Source organism: Pygocentrus nattereri, chromosome 18, assembly GCF_015220715.1.
Source record: "Pygocentrus nattereri isolate fPygNat1 chromosome 18, fPygNat1.pri, whole genome shotgun sequence".
Taxonomy (NCBI): Eukaryota; Metazoa; Chordata; class Actinopteri; order Characiformes; family Serrasalmidae; genus Pygocentrus; species Pygocentrus nattereri.
Window position 1 is genome coordinate 15196647 of NC_051228.1, and position 15016 is coordinate 15211662.

The following is a 15016-nucleotide window of genomic DNA, read 5'->3' on the forward strand; positions in this document are numbered from 1 at the left end:
CTTTTTCGTAAATCAACTTGTTTTGAAGTGTTGCAAGCAAATTAAGCTGTCCAGATTGAAAGATCTGTAGGTGAAATATAATGTAAAACTTGGTCTATTGAATCTTTACAGCTGTTAAATTATTCCACCATGTAGCTTTAATACGGGTATGACGTGTGACAAAAATGCTTTCTGCCTCACATTTCAACAAACTTATTGGCCTCTTTTTGCTTAATAGCATGCTCCTCTCCTAACCATGGTGGGATTGCATATTATGACCGTTAGTCACGCAGACATTGTGGTGTTTCCACCCCAGTGACCCTAGACACACACACACTTGTAATGCAAGCTTTCAGAATGGTCTTTCAGTTTATATAACTATGTATTTCTGTAAATACATCTTACTATTAGGAACCCCAGTCTTCAGTCTCTTCTCGTTTTCCAGATAAACAGTCCCTCTCCCAAAACAGAAAAGGAAAATTTTAATGTCTCTCTAATGACAGCTTTATTGCTTTGTGTGGGGGTGTTTAGTCCCCATGAAGACAGTAAAACAGACCACACACATGCATACACACAAAGTACCACATTCACTGAGGCAATTAATAGTGAAGAGAACATGGTGGCCTGCAAGGTTCTGTAATAACGTGGTTAGACTAAAGGTTAATGTGCTGAATTCAATCTGCCTCTTCGTTCGTTTCAGTGAAGCAGTCTGAAAAGAGAAGATGTCTCTGTAATCAAAGGGTTGCCCTACCGTACAAAGTGAAATTAATTACAGTTGAGCTTCATAAATTCAGTGCCATGCGTCTTTTTCCATAGTTCTCTTGTCCCCTGTTATCTGAACACTGTTGAACAAAGACAGGATGCTGAGGAGAGATGTGTGTGAGAAGTGAATGAGCTGCCATCAGTGCAGTCCCTCCCTCAGCATATATACGTGTGTGTGTGTGTGTGTGTGTGTATAACCAAAGACAGAAAGCACTACACTCAAACATTAGCTGCATAGTGAAACATCTCTGAGTGGAAATTATTATGTCGAAGTTTATCTCTTGCTGGACCTCAGAAATAGACTTGCAGACAGAGTGCAAATTAGCATGGTAATGATGGTAGTTAAGGGGATAGTTATTTGTTATGCTAAAAAACGTTTTTTGTATATTTTAGCAATGTTAGCACTGTTTCGTTAATTAATATTGTATTTCACATGCTATAAGATTATACAGTATAAAAAACTGTTTGCAGAGCAAAAACTGAAAAAGACTTATTGATTCTGGTATATGATCTAAGAATGGTTGGCCATCCAAGGCAAGTTCATTCATTTTTTATTACTTTGCTGAAAAGATGCACAAATTCCAATAACTAATTACAAACAAACCTTTGTGCTTTGGTTGTTTGCTGTAGAAGAGCCTTCAGGGAAGGCCTAACAATTTCTGGGAGCTAAGAAATACATGTCTGTAATTTTTAGTTACATTTTTATTCAGTAGAATCTTACTTGTATTTAAACTCTATATTACTGTACTACTCTTGTTTCATTGTTAAGTTTTGGATGAAAAAGGGATACCTTCTTGAAAAGTCCAGTAGAAAATGGGCCAATCAGGAATGTTTTTTTCTTTGCGGTATTTAGGTAGATATAGCTAAACAGGCTATCCTGTTTGTTAGGACTTCAAAAGATGAAGTGAAGTTGGTATGGTGTAGTGGTTAATACCTCTACCTTTTACACTGTAGACTGGGGTTCAGTCTCCACCTGGGTAAACACCCTACACTATACCAATAAGAGTCCTTGGGCAAGATTCCTAACACTACCTTCGCTTATCTGTGTAAAATGATCAAAATTTGTAAGTTGCTCTGGATAAGAGTGTGTGCCAAATGCTGTAAATGTAAGTCTTTAAATTAACCACCAGCATAATTACGAAGTGAATGAATCAATCACATTTTGATTTACAATGGGTGAAACCAATTTCATGGCAATAAACAGGTCACTCTAGGCCTCCTGGAAGTCCTAGATCCATCACTGACTATGACTATGAGCAGCAGCCTAATAAATAAGTTGTTAGAAATGTTAAACAGCAGCAGCTCTATGCCAGGCACCTCTACTACATAAGTCACTGTGAACCTGCTACAATGTAAAAAATATATTAATATATCTGTTAACAAGCTTCAAGTAAAACAAATGTTTTGACCAGGTTTTGGCATTTCAAATTGTAGGCCTAGCTTTAATAGTCACAGTTCATATACTGTGCATCAAGTGGGATGCCATGAGGTGCTATGTTTTCATGTGGTAACAAACCTGTAATGTAGAAGTTCATGTGTGTTGAACCCCCTCATGATACTTGACATTAACAGTGTCAATTGAAATCGCTTGTTTAATGTCTCTTATAGAACCCTTGAAGTATTTTCAAACTACCAGCATCTGCCGCTGCTGGAGTGCACCTGCACTAACCGACACAAGAGAGTGAAGGAAACAAACAGCATCTTTTTTTTTCATTACCATTAAAAATATTTGTAAAGTCAAAATTTTGACACTGTAAGCCCATTTAATTTTTTTTGGTCAAAAATGTCTGCCTTTTTTCCAGCCAAAAACCAGAAATGCCATGGTTCACTATTTTCAGTGGCTGAGGTTCTCATGCGTGCCTTCTGTATGTGGAAATGTATAATTCTATGCAGCAAAAAGTATATGCAGTTCACTTATTAGGTATGCCAGCCTTGTGCCTACACTCATTGTTGTCAAATATTTTGTAATATGTAGTTACTGACACCAACATGGTAGGGTCCTAGTAGGTCCAGCATAGGTGCACCTAATAAACTGGCATCTTAGTGTATTTGTGCCTTTAGTTTCAGTCTACATTACAGGAAAGGTCCTGTGAGTTTTTGTGTAATTGCATCCACTGTGGCCAATTTGTTAATTGCAACACATTTTGAAGTTGTAAATTAAACAAAGAATGTAACAAATGTACCTCTGTATCTCTTTGTAGGCATACTTCCGACAGGGTGTTGCCCTGCAGTACCTGGGTCGGCATGCAGACGCTCTGGCTGCATTCGCCTCTGGCTTGGCCCAGGACCCCAAGAGCCTGCAGCTGCTGGTCGGCATGGTAGAGGCCGCCATGAAGTCGCCACTACGAGGTGTGTTTTTAAATGCTTGATTATTTTATTTATTTATTTTTTTTTTGGAAAACCTAAATTTTACTTCTCCATCCGCACATCTAAAAACATGTGGTGTCATGTTTTAACATGAGTACTTACCTTACAATTTTCTTTTCTTGCTCTTTGAATTAATACCCTTCACTTTTAATATTTTGACAATGTGTTGCATACATGTTTGTGATTTTGCACCTCTTCTGCCAGCTGATTCTTGAACTGCTCCATTTGATTATGCGCTAGTTTTATGTCATGTCAAGAGTTATTCGGGTCTCATCCCGCCCTGAGCCCTCTTGGATAGCCAATAAGTGCTTGCTTGTTGTACAACTTGGCAGAGTATATGAGTATATATATATGAGTGTGTGTGTGTGTGTGTGTGTATATATATATATATATATATATATATATATATATATATATATATATATATATACTCTGTTAACACTATTACCACTATTAACACACCTTGTACTTCACTCAGTGGCCACTGTATATTTGGTCCACCTACATCAGATATGTTATTTAACGAGGCAGCGTGCTGAAGTCTGCTGTGTTTTGGCCCGCGGGGATTCTGACCCATGTCACCTGCATTATATTATTAGTACTATGTAAAGATATTGTCAGCCCTACATTTCTTTCTGTCATATTCATATTTTTGTTCCTGGAATCTGAAGGTGAAAAAATTGAAGACCTTTCTCAGAGGATGGCTAAGAGTATGTGGCTTTCCACTTTGCTGTTGCTTTTGTTAGTCTGCTCCTTGTTGATTTGTGAAAAGGTCTCTCACAAATGATGTCCAGCTTAATCTGATCAAAGTATTGTGTAAAATATTTGAAAAATTATACAATTGCAGACTTTATAATTGCAACATACAGCGTCGGAACTGCTGGGCTTCAGGCTAAGCTCCTTTGGATTGGTTGGGGGGTCAAACTGTGAAAATGAGACATCAAAGTAACTGTGGACACATTGAGAGGAGGGAGTTTTGCTCACTGACTGACTGACTGAAAACTTTGTGAAATTGTACATGTATGAGGAGTTGTAGTTAGCCCTCAATAGTGATGTACCCTAAGCCAGTGGTGGACGAAGTACACAAATCATGTACTTGAGTTAAAGTAGAGATACTCAAGGTAAAATATTACTCCAGTAAAAGTAGAAGTTCTTACTCTAGACCTTAACTTGAGTAAAAGTCCAAAAGTATTTGCCTTCAAATGTACTTAAGTATTAAAAGTAAAAGTACTAAAAGAATAATTATGGCTCTGATGTCCTGTTATCAATCCATCCATCCATCCATCCATCCATTTTCTAAGCCACTTCTCCCTCAGGGTCGCGGTGATGTCCTGTTATCATTTTTATAACAAGACTCGCTTCATGAACTCATTTTAGGTGAAAACACTCCAGTGTCTCTCTTGGTAAACCAGTCTTTTAATAGAACGTCATTAATTAGTGACACTGACGTCTATTAAAATGATCATAAGCACAAAACACTGAAGGTAAACATCAGGGAGAACTGAGTGGCTCTGAAATCACTTTTTACACACAAGCAAAGTTTCAGTTTAAGATTACTTTGTAACTTAATTACAAGTTGAATAAAAACTTGCTTTAGACTCAGGATCACAAAGAAGTTTTCCTTTACTATATTGATCTGTAGGTCTCTGCTCATAAACATAAACTAACCAAAACTAATTTACTATAAAATGAAAGTGTTTGTATAAATTCAGAAAAAAGAAAACATGCCAGTTATGACTGTATATGTGTACATATTTCTATATTGTGGTCTATTTACAGAAAGTTAGGTTAGTTCCATCATGTAGGTAGACATATGTATTTTTACGCTGCTGCACTGACGCTGAACTGTGTGCTTGCACTGGGTCGCTATGACCAACAGGTCAAAACAAGCTCAGAACAAAGTGACCGCTGTGCCCTCATTGGTGCTCTTGCTTTGTGCTTCTTTTGTTTTGACATGTTACGTTTTTATTCACACAGAAACCAAAAGGAACGACAGATTTCTCAAAATGTAGTGGAGTAAAAAGTCAGATATTAGACTCTGAAATGTAATGGAGTGAAAGTAAAAAGTCACCCAGGATGGATATACTTAAGTAAAGTACAGATACACGAAAAAACTACTTAAGTACAGTAACGAATTACGTTTACTTAGTTACTGTCCACCACTGCCCTAAGCTTGCCAGCCATCTTTAGTCCAATAGAAGAAGACTCCACCAGCTTCTAATGCTACATTGCATTAGATAAGCTAAGGCTGTTGTGTTTCAAGTAGGTGTGTGACAGAAAGTTTAGTACGAGCTGAGGGAGCTCTGTTGGCTACTTGGAGCATGTTAAATTGTCATGAGCTGAGAGCAAGCTGTGGCAAATGAAAGAACATTAGAACATAGCGTGACCAGATTTAAGTGCCGAGTAGCAGAGAAATAAACAGGGAGAGTAGCCCATTATTTGCTATTTAAGTTAACTTTTAACAAATGGTAATTAATATTTCATTCCCTGTTAAAAAACAGTCTAAGAGTCAATTAGTCTCCCCAGCCCTACCTGACACACACTCAGACACTATACATGTGTGAGGTGCACCCACAATATAAAGGGTTCTGATAAAACGACCATAATAAAGCGATGTATGTAGACTACTGGGCTTTTGCTGCCAGTCACTCTCTATGTACAGACTGTGGAGAGTGGTTTATCTCATTAGTTTGGCTAGTGCACTTTGCTATTCTGAAATCCAGGAAAATAGCAGCACCAGTGTTGCTGTTTCCTGCAGATGAGGCCTCCCTGGCAGGAGAGCTGTCCACTAAAGATATGTTTCTGCAGCTGCCTGTGGCTGGATCAGATCTGTGTGTATTTGTGTATATCACATTTCCAGTCTGCGTGGTTGCTCCCTGTAGGTGTGCTCGTGCATGTGTGTGTGCGAGAGATGATACTGTAGATGCACAGAGACAGAGAAAATATAAATCTGTGGCTCTGAGTAAACAGCCACGTTTATTTGTAGGTAAATCATTGACATATACACACGCAGCCGTGGTCCTGGGAGTGTGTCCAAACTGAGGCTGTTTTATCTCTTAATGACGGCCTTTATTTCCTCCACACGCAAACATGCGCGCACGCACACACACACACACACACACACACACACCCACACACACACACACACACACACACACACACACACACACACACACACACACACACTTGTGCGCAAACAGGGGCCGGAATGCTGTGGAGGAGATTATGTAGAACAGCCCCTTATAATCAGCCCCAGAGAGACAGAGAGATGATCTGAACCACTGAGCTCACACACTCTGTCTATATGTCAGTCAGTCTTTCTCTATCTCAATTTCTCTCTCTCTCTTTCATTTTCTTTTTCTTTTTTCTCTTTCTCAGTTTCTCTCTATCCTTTTCTCTCCCACTTTCACTTTATTTTTCTCTCTTTTTCTGGCTCTCTCTTTCTTCTCCCTATTTCTTCTCTTTTTTCCTCTGTCTTCCTCTGTCCCATTTCTCTCTCTCTCTCTCTCTCTCTCTCTCTCTCTCTCCCTGAAAGAAGAGACAGAAGTCTCTTTCCTCTACCTCTTTCACTTTTCTCCCTTCTTTCTATCTTTCTTCCTTCTCTTTGTTTCTTCCTTCTTTGTTTGTTTGTTTATTTCTTTTCTTTCTCATGCTTTTTTGCCTCTTTCTTCTTTCTATCTCCTCTGTTGTGTGCTTGTGTCTCTTTCTCTCTCTGTCTCTCTCTCTGTCTCTCTCTCTCTCTCTCTCTCTCTCTCTCTCTCTCTCTCTCTGTCTCTCTCTCTCTCTGTCTCTCTCTCTCTCCCGTCATTGTGTCTGCCCTCCCCTCATTTTTTTTCATTTCAGTGTCAGTCTGAGTCATCTCACTGCCAGGGATTTGATCCTCTAGTCGTTCTTTATCAGTTAGAGTGGAGCTATCATTTTGAGGATTTGCATGCGGGGGGGATTACCTCACTCTAATTTAATTGTCCCTCCTCATTGGCTCTGCGGCATTAGAGGTGCCATCCAAACCCTCTCTGTACTGCCAAGCCTGAGAAGAGAGCAGTGCTAAACGTTAAGCAGACTGTTTGGCTGCTCATTGAGGACGGCTTTTGAATGCTGTGTCTCGCAGAGTTTATGTTCAGGTCCAAGACACAGAGCAAACACACTTGCGCAATAATGTTTAGGGTTCGCGCAAGTACGCAGACAAATTAAACATTTAAAGGGAAAGGAGTTTTTAAAGCCCCTGTTGTGGTTTCACTTGTTGAATTTTTGATTTAATAGTAGAATATGCCACAGAAAAGCATTTACCAGTGTTTTACTCGAAATATCATTCTCAGCACTGTAGTAAGACGTCATCCACCACCCAAATAGTGCCTGCTCTGTGAGGGTTCATATGTGTCCTGACCACTGAAGAACAGGGTAAAAGGGGGCTAAGAAAGCATGCAGAGAAACAGATGGACTACAGTCTGTAAATGTAATACAAAGTGCACCTATGTAGTAAGAGGAGCTGATAAAATGGACAATGAGCGTAGAAACAAGAATATAATGTTATGCCTGATCGGTGTATATTAATAAACTAATACCGTTTAATAGTAGATGAATGCTCCAAAATTTCTGAGCTGCTACCTGACCAGAACTGTGTGGCTATGTCCAAATGCAAAATGATTGATGTGATGTGTCCCAGGCATAATCAACAATCCAGCACCACTGGTGGGTGGGTGGGTGGGTGTGGTTCAGATTTACACATTTGAGCCTCCCCTGCAGAAAAATAGACCACTTTTCTCTTCATTGGATCGCTCTTCGAGCAATGAGTAAAAAGTGCAAAATGGAGGACAACCTGATGGTCATTTTAAAGATCTAATTACATTTTGCAGCAAATGTTCGAGAGCTCAGACTTTCATCTTATAGCAGGTATATCACAGACATATTATTCCGATATTTGAACACTCAGCATTACAAATGCCTTAACCTATATCTAACTAGCTGTAACCTAAAGCTAATTAGCTAATGCTTGATTGGGCTTCTGAAATGCTAAGCCTTGATATTGCGCTCTCATAAATGAATTAAATTGCTTATAATAGGTTCCTGCAACAAGTGGCAGACGCATGTAGGAAGGGGTGTCTAGCTGTGCTACAAACACAAGCCCTGTTAACAAATTTAGAAAAGCTCAAATAACCTGCTTGCTGGGAGTTTTGGCTGGGACTCAGCAGGAGAGCAGTCACGTTTTGCGAAGAAGTGGAACATGAGTAGCTGATTTAGACATATGGTTAACTCTTATTGGTACTTTGGCAGATCTAACGTCATCTACACCAAGTTTAGTCATGCCCAACTCACTTGGAACTGAAAAAAACAGCAGAAAAGATTCTCAACAGAAAAGAACATCATCAAGACTGAAGTTGGCTTTTGTTTAGCACTGTGGCTACAAGGTACAAGCTATTTGAGATGACTTAGCAACTCAAGAGGTCCAGTGCAAAACTACACAAGCAAACTTTGGACACAATACATGTCTGCTTGATTGCATTTGAGAAAAGGGGAATATTTTAAAGTAGATTTTTCACTGAACTGTTTCTTTAAGACACAATGCTGTGTTGTACTATGTATGAATGGGGTTCGTCATAAAAACTGTTCACATCACTTATAAATCAGTGTCTAAGATAACTGAACGCCTCCAAATGTGTTGAGTGGCAATGTCAATAGCATGAACAGAAATACAGCAAGCTCAATGCAGGTGGGTGGTGGCGTTGTCACTTGCCGTTATTACGGATTTATTTAGCAGCCCTCCCATGGCCACGTTCAAGCGTCCTTTCTGACAGGGAAGTAGAGTGGAAGTGGAAGAAGGCAAGCAGAGCAGGAAGAGAGAGAGGCTCATCATTAAATCCTTGCTGTGCTATCGCTCCGTTGTGATGCACTGCTTAAGTGCTTCTCCTCTCTTGTTTATCGTCCTGTGCACCATCATTAAAAGAGTATTCTAGCTATTTTTTAACCGAATATAAAACATGTTTTGTTGAAAATAAGTACACATCCTCTACAAAGAACAAACCTGTGAACACTTTTAATGAACCATTTAACTTATTTTAACCCCAATATGTTAAACTATATGTTAAATAAATATATAATTGTGCACTAAAATTTGAAAATGCTATATTACTAAATTTGGTCTCTGTAGAGCATTTTAACTTCTTTTCACCCAAAAAATCAACAAAACATGTAATTCTACCAGGGAGTTTTCAAACCTTTGCACCTGACTGTAGTTCTACTGTAGATTGAGAAAATGTAACATCCAGAAAGCCTCGTGATTGAAAAGTAGTCACCAAGTCTGGAGGCACATTAAATGTTAAGGAATTATTGTAAATACATAATTACAGTATATTGTTTGTCATTTAATAACTTGTTACTCTTCCCCCCAAAAAATTAAATATTAAATAAAACATCTTAAGATCCCTTCTGGTGTCTAGCTTATAGTATTTCAGTCCACACTGTGTAAGTTACAATAACAGCAGTTATTGATAAGACAAGCAATTCCAAACTTTTGAATGGTAATTAATAGTGTCAATATACAGAATCCTCCCTAAGAGCAATTTAAACAGCAGCCCCAAAGCCAAAAACTTCTTTTACCATTTAGATGTATGCAGCTTATAGGGCTGCTTATAGAGTGTGGGATGACACAGCTCTTCCATTGCAAACCTCACTGGCCCCTTTCCAAACAGACAGCTTCCTTCACTTACTAAAAAGGGGAGGATAGATTAATTTTTTCAGTTCTGTAAGATGCAATATCGTCTTTTGGCCTTCGGGACATCCTAAGAGATGCCGATCGATCCAAAAAAGATTTACAGCATGCGTTTTGTTATGTTTTCATGCTGTTTTTCTCAGCCACATTTTCACACAAAGCACCCTCTCTGCTCAGCCTTTAGTGCAGCCTGTGTGTGAGAAGCGGATTACAGGTGTGTAATGGTGTGTGTAACGTGTTTGACAGCCATGGATGGACAGGTTTCCTCTCGCTATAGAAGAGCTATTGTTGTTTTAATGGAGCAGACAAATGCATGCAAGCGCTCATGTGCACGCTTGTATTACTATCTTTGTGGGGATTTTCCATTATTATTTAATATATCGCTGCTGTTGGGACAAAACCTTGTATCTCGGTTGTTGCCATTTTTCAGTTTTTCACTATGTGAAAATGCCTGTATATATTACTGTAGCTGAACAGCCAATGTTTACATCTAAGCCTAAGTCTAATAATACAAAGGAATTCAGCTGTCTCTTATACTCCATTAAATTAAATCTGCATTTTATGTCTGAAAAAGCATTTTATCTTGAAGATCTTTCTCAACAACTTTCAGGTTTCTCTGTAAGTGACCTATCCACATGACGACATCTGCCACCATTCTAGAATTAGTGAATTACGCACAGTTTATCTTTATGTGAAATGAAGTTTTGTCAGCATTTTGTAAAGCTCTCCCTTTCCATTCCCAGGGTGTGTTGGTGGGTGACAGTAGCTCCATTGAGGATGGTACACAGAAGAAAATCTATAGCTTTATAAAAACAAAACAACACAAAATACACATACACATGTACATGCGGATTAATAGACATCACAAATTGGACCGTCTTCTTTCAGGCATCACCACATGGCTAAAATATCCAAATCTTGATAGATTTGGCCAGCTTAGCTTGCACTAGATATCAGACCAGTCCATATCTCTGTAGGCAGAGGATCTGAGGCTGAGATGAACCTAGTGTCTACCTTGTCCAGCAGTTGCTACAAAAGAACAGATTTTTGTCCCCTCAATGAGGTTAAAATCAAGTACATACACATTTGTATTACCCCCACCATACACACTCCCACACCTATAAAGAGTAGGACATCAGTGAAGCTCTTCCCAAGCTGGAATGTATAGAAAGAGCAGAAAGGGCAGCTAAAACAGTGTCATCCGTCCCAGCGGGCAGTGCGGGGGACATTCAGCTGCGGCCCGTGCTGATTTATGACAGTGTTTGCACTTTCACTCTTTACCTGTGTCTCCACCCCTCCTGTGGAGGTCACCTCTACACATATGTTGGCCTTCTGTCTGTACTGTACCTTCCACTGTCAGGCATGCGTTGAATGTCTGAGCATGTATCACACCTCAGAGTGTGAAAATAAACAATTTGAAGATATCAGAAGACATGGAAAGGCATCAGAAAGACATTGGCTACCATAGGAAAAGAAACAAAGACATCAGACATTGACTGTGGTAGGACACTGAAAGAAATTAGAGTTAAGTTTTCTGCCCTTGAAAGAAAGCTGGTGAAATCAGAGTCAAGTACTAAAGCTATGAACTGAAGTGAAAGGGCTTTTATGACTCACATATACACTTGCCATCATTTGATCCTTCATCAGTGGTCAGTGTCTGAATGTGTGAATATCTTTTAGTGGTGGACCACTCTCAAGCTGTCCATTACCATCATAATAGCTGAATACCACTGTTCCACTTGTCCAAGCATAAATGTGGTAGAGAGTAGCTAATAAACCGTGCAAGACAACAGGTGGGCTACAGTGAGAATGATTCTAGTTTTAGGTTGCTTTCCACCTACTTAAGAGACAACTCAAATAACTATGATTACCTCTTTTATTTATGATCTTTCTGATCATTGTATTCCACCCTAAAGCATCTAATTTGGCTGACTGATTACCTTACTTGTTAGTTATATTTATCTTAATTTATGGCTTATAGGAAGCAATTTACTGCACTGATCTGCAATCTCACACTTACACAAATGTATGAAATTACACAGATTTATGTGTAGAGTCATGCAAAGCTATGTTGTTCTCTATTGAACATAAAAATATGAGTACAAACACCTAAACTTTAGAGGTTAGCATGAATTCTAATCACATTAGCTTTAGTTTAAATAGCTTAAACTAAAATTACCTTAGCAATTTTTATAAAGTAATAATTCTTAAAATACACAGCAGCCGGCTCCACATACCTTGCTAGTTTATATTGTAGTGACCTAGATCATGTAATAGTGATTGGTGACTATACAGTCACCTGAAACTGCAAGTGTTACCAAAGAGAGAATAAAACAGTACCATTACATCCTGTTGGTACCAATCTTGAAGGTGGAAAACTGCATGGAAAACAGACAGTTACAGTTTTCTCAGTTTAGAGATATTTGTGCAGTGGAAAAACACCCTAATTGTGCACCCATACTATATGACCAAAAGTATGTGAACATCCCTTCCTTTAAGTTCAGGTGTTATAGCCACACTCATTACTAACAGGTATGTAAAAAGTACAATGGTACTATCAGTGTTTATCTATTAACAGTACTGAAGAGCTCTGTGACTTTAAAGGTGGCACTGACTTTGACACAAGACAGTTTGTGAAATTTTTGCCCTGCTAGGTTTGCCCTGGTCAGCTGTATGTGCTATTATTACGAAAAGGTTTGGTAGAGGAGGGATAATTGTCTGAGGCTGTGGTTCAGGGATTAAACTCAGTACTTTATTTGCAGTGAAAGGTAACGTTTTTAGACAATTATTTGCATTACATTTTTTGGCAACATTTTGGGAAAGGCCTTTCTGTGCTCCAGTGACTGCCCCTTTATGCACAAAACAAGGTCCATAAAGACATGATTTGATGAGTTTGCTATGGAACAACTTCAGTGGCCTGCACAGAGTCCTGATGTCAAACACACTGAACAATTTTGGGATGATCTGGAATTTCAACTGTGTCAGGCCTTTTCGTCCAACATCAGTGCCTGACCCCACAAATGGTCTTTTGACTGAATGGGCACAAATTTCTACAGACTCAGAACACTCTAAAACAAAGCTGGAAGCCTTCCTAGAAGAGGGGCTGTTGTGGATACAAAGGAGGCAAACTCCATATAAATGACATATAGATGTTCAGGAAGCTCGCATTGGTGTGATGGTCAGGTATCCACTTACAGTATTTTTGGCTATATATTGTATATAGTGTACCTGTAATGTAGATGGACCTCAAAGTGCAAGTATTTATAAAATAGTGGATAAAGACATGAATATACAGTATATTGAAATTGAAATGAGTTTTGGAAAATTCATCATTGGTGATTCCTCACCTTTGTTTAGCGCTTTCTGTATTTAATTCTTTATAAACAATGTTAACGTTACTGATAATGGCACACAAACCTCAACCTTAACCTAACCTGGTCCCTATCTTCACATGCAGAGTCATTGGAGCCCACATATCAGCAGCTGCAGAAGATGAAGCTGGACAAGAGCCCATTCGTGGTGGTCTCCGTAATCGGCCAGGAGCTGCTGACTGCGTCCCACCATGGCGCCTCAGTGGTGGTCCTAGAGGCAGCACTAAAGATTGGCACCTGCAGCCTGAAGCTGCGTGGCTCTGTTTTCTCTGCCCTCAGCAGTGCCTACTGGTCACTGGGCAACACGGAGAAAAGTACTGCCTACATGCAGCAAGATCTGGAGGTGGCCAAGACTTTAGGTGAGTGCGCCCCAGAATCTAACTATAGCTCGGTAGTAACCATGAGCTTAGAGTATGGAAACTGGACTCAACAGCTTTCATTCATTTTTAGCAATGATGGGAAGCTGTGAAGTAGTGAAAAAGATTTAATTTTACATTACAATTTACAAAATTTCTATGTAATTCAATGTTGAGATGTTAATAGATATTCAGAGTGTTTTCACTTGAAATAGTTTGTGTAGAAACCAATTGGTTTGGATTTTTTACAGTGGTGGTGATAGGAACCGCAATATAATATATCATCGCAATATCAAAATGCAAACACAGTGATTTTATTTGCTGTCCAAAATGACCAGTAACCCTACACGTCTTATCAGTTTTGTAACATAATGTCGATAGTGGTAAGCTGGTGGTAACACCCTGCCTATACTTCTCTGCCATGAATGGCTTTAAAAAAGGTTTTTCAACTAAATCTACTGTAAATCTACTGTAACTACTGTAAAACAAAGTCCCAGGCATCTGACAGCACATTTGTTAACCATATTGGGTTAAAACTTTCTTTAATGGAATTAAGTCTTCAGAAGTCCCTCTCACTGTAAAGAATACTGGCCCTGTAAGTTTCTCTGCAATGGCGCTTCTCATATCAAACCTCTGAATGACTTGTTTACATGTTAATGATTGAATTATGCAGGTAATGTAATGGATTTCTCTTTCATGTAATCTCAAACAGACTTGACAGCGTATGACATATTGTTATCAATAAAAATGGAAAAATATGCTACATACCAAAAAACAGTTGTAGCAGCAATCTTTTAGAGTAATAGGAAATTTTCATTAGCTTATCCTTCAACTGTTCAGTGTCCACTAAGGGCGCATCCATATCTGCCTTGTTTGGTGCAGACTTATCAAACCTTTTTGTTATGACAGTTGTAAACACTCTTATCTTTTTTCAGGTGCACACTGAATAAGTCAACTGTGGTTCAGCAAAAAATTGCATGTCTTGATTTTCTTCTGAATGAGCCCTGGTTCAATTCGCTGCTGATGGAAATGCATTTTTGTGATGGTCTGCACCAGATGATGGAAATCAGCATCAGAGCATGCTTTTCTGTTTCTTTTAGAAATACGGTAGCTGTGTGTGATTTATTGAGTCAAATATGCAGTATTGTATGAGTAGCTTAAGTGTTTCAGTGATTAGTTGAATTACAAGAACTTCGCTAGAAAAACGCCTTAATTTTAATACGTGGCTTTGGAAATCGCTTGCAGTCAGTATTTCCAGTCAGGAGAGCTATTATTATTAGTCACCTTAAATCTGCACTAGAGGAAGCTCATGCATGCACATGTCTGCGGCAGTATCTATTATGACCATATGAGATTTTGTAAGATATTGTGTTATTGTCGTTATAGTGTAAAATGAAACGAACCAAATTAAAAAAAAAAAGTAAAAAAAAATTCAAGCTCTGGTTTAAACTTTAACAAAAGTAGGTATAAAATAG

The 15016-nt window shown here is 38.8% G+C and overlaps 1 protein-coding gene across 3 annotated transcripts in view; it reads left to right on the forward strand.

Annotated features, from left to right (window-relative positions):
- Positions 1-15016, forward strand: part of ttc28 (tetratricopeptide repeat domain 28) — a 248625-nt gene that overhangs the window by 122797 nt on the left and 110812 nt on the right. For all 3 annotated transcript variants that reach the window (XM_017693688.2, XM_017693689.2, XM_017693690.2), the window contains 2 exons: positions 2943-3090; positions 13272-13544. In XM_017693688.2, the coding sequence (XP_017549177.1) occupies positions 2943-3090; positions 13272-13544 (421 nt within the window). The remainder of the gene's footprint in view (positions 1-2942; positions 3091-13271; positions 13545-15016) is intronic.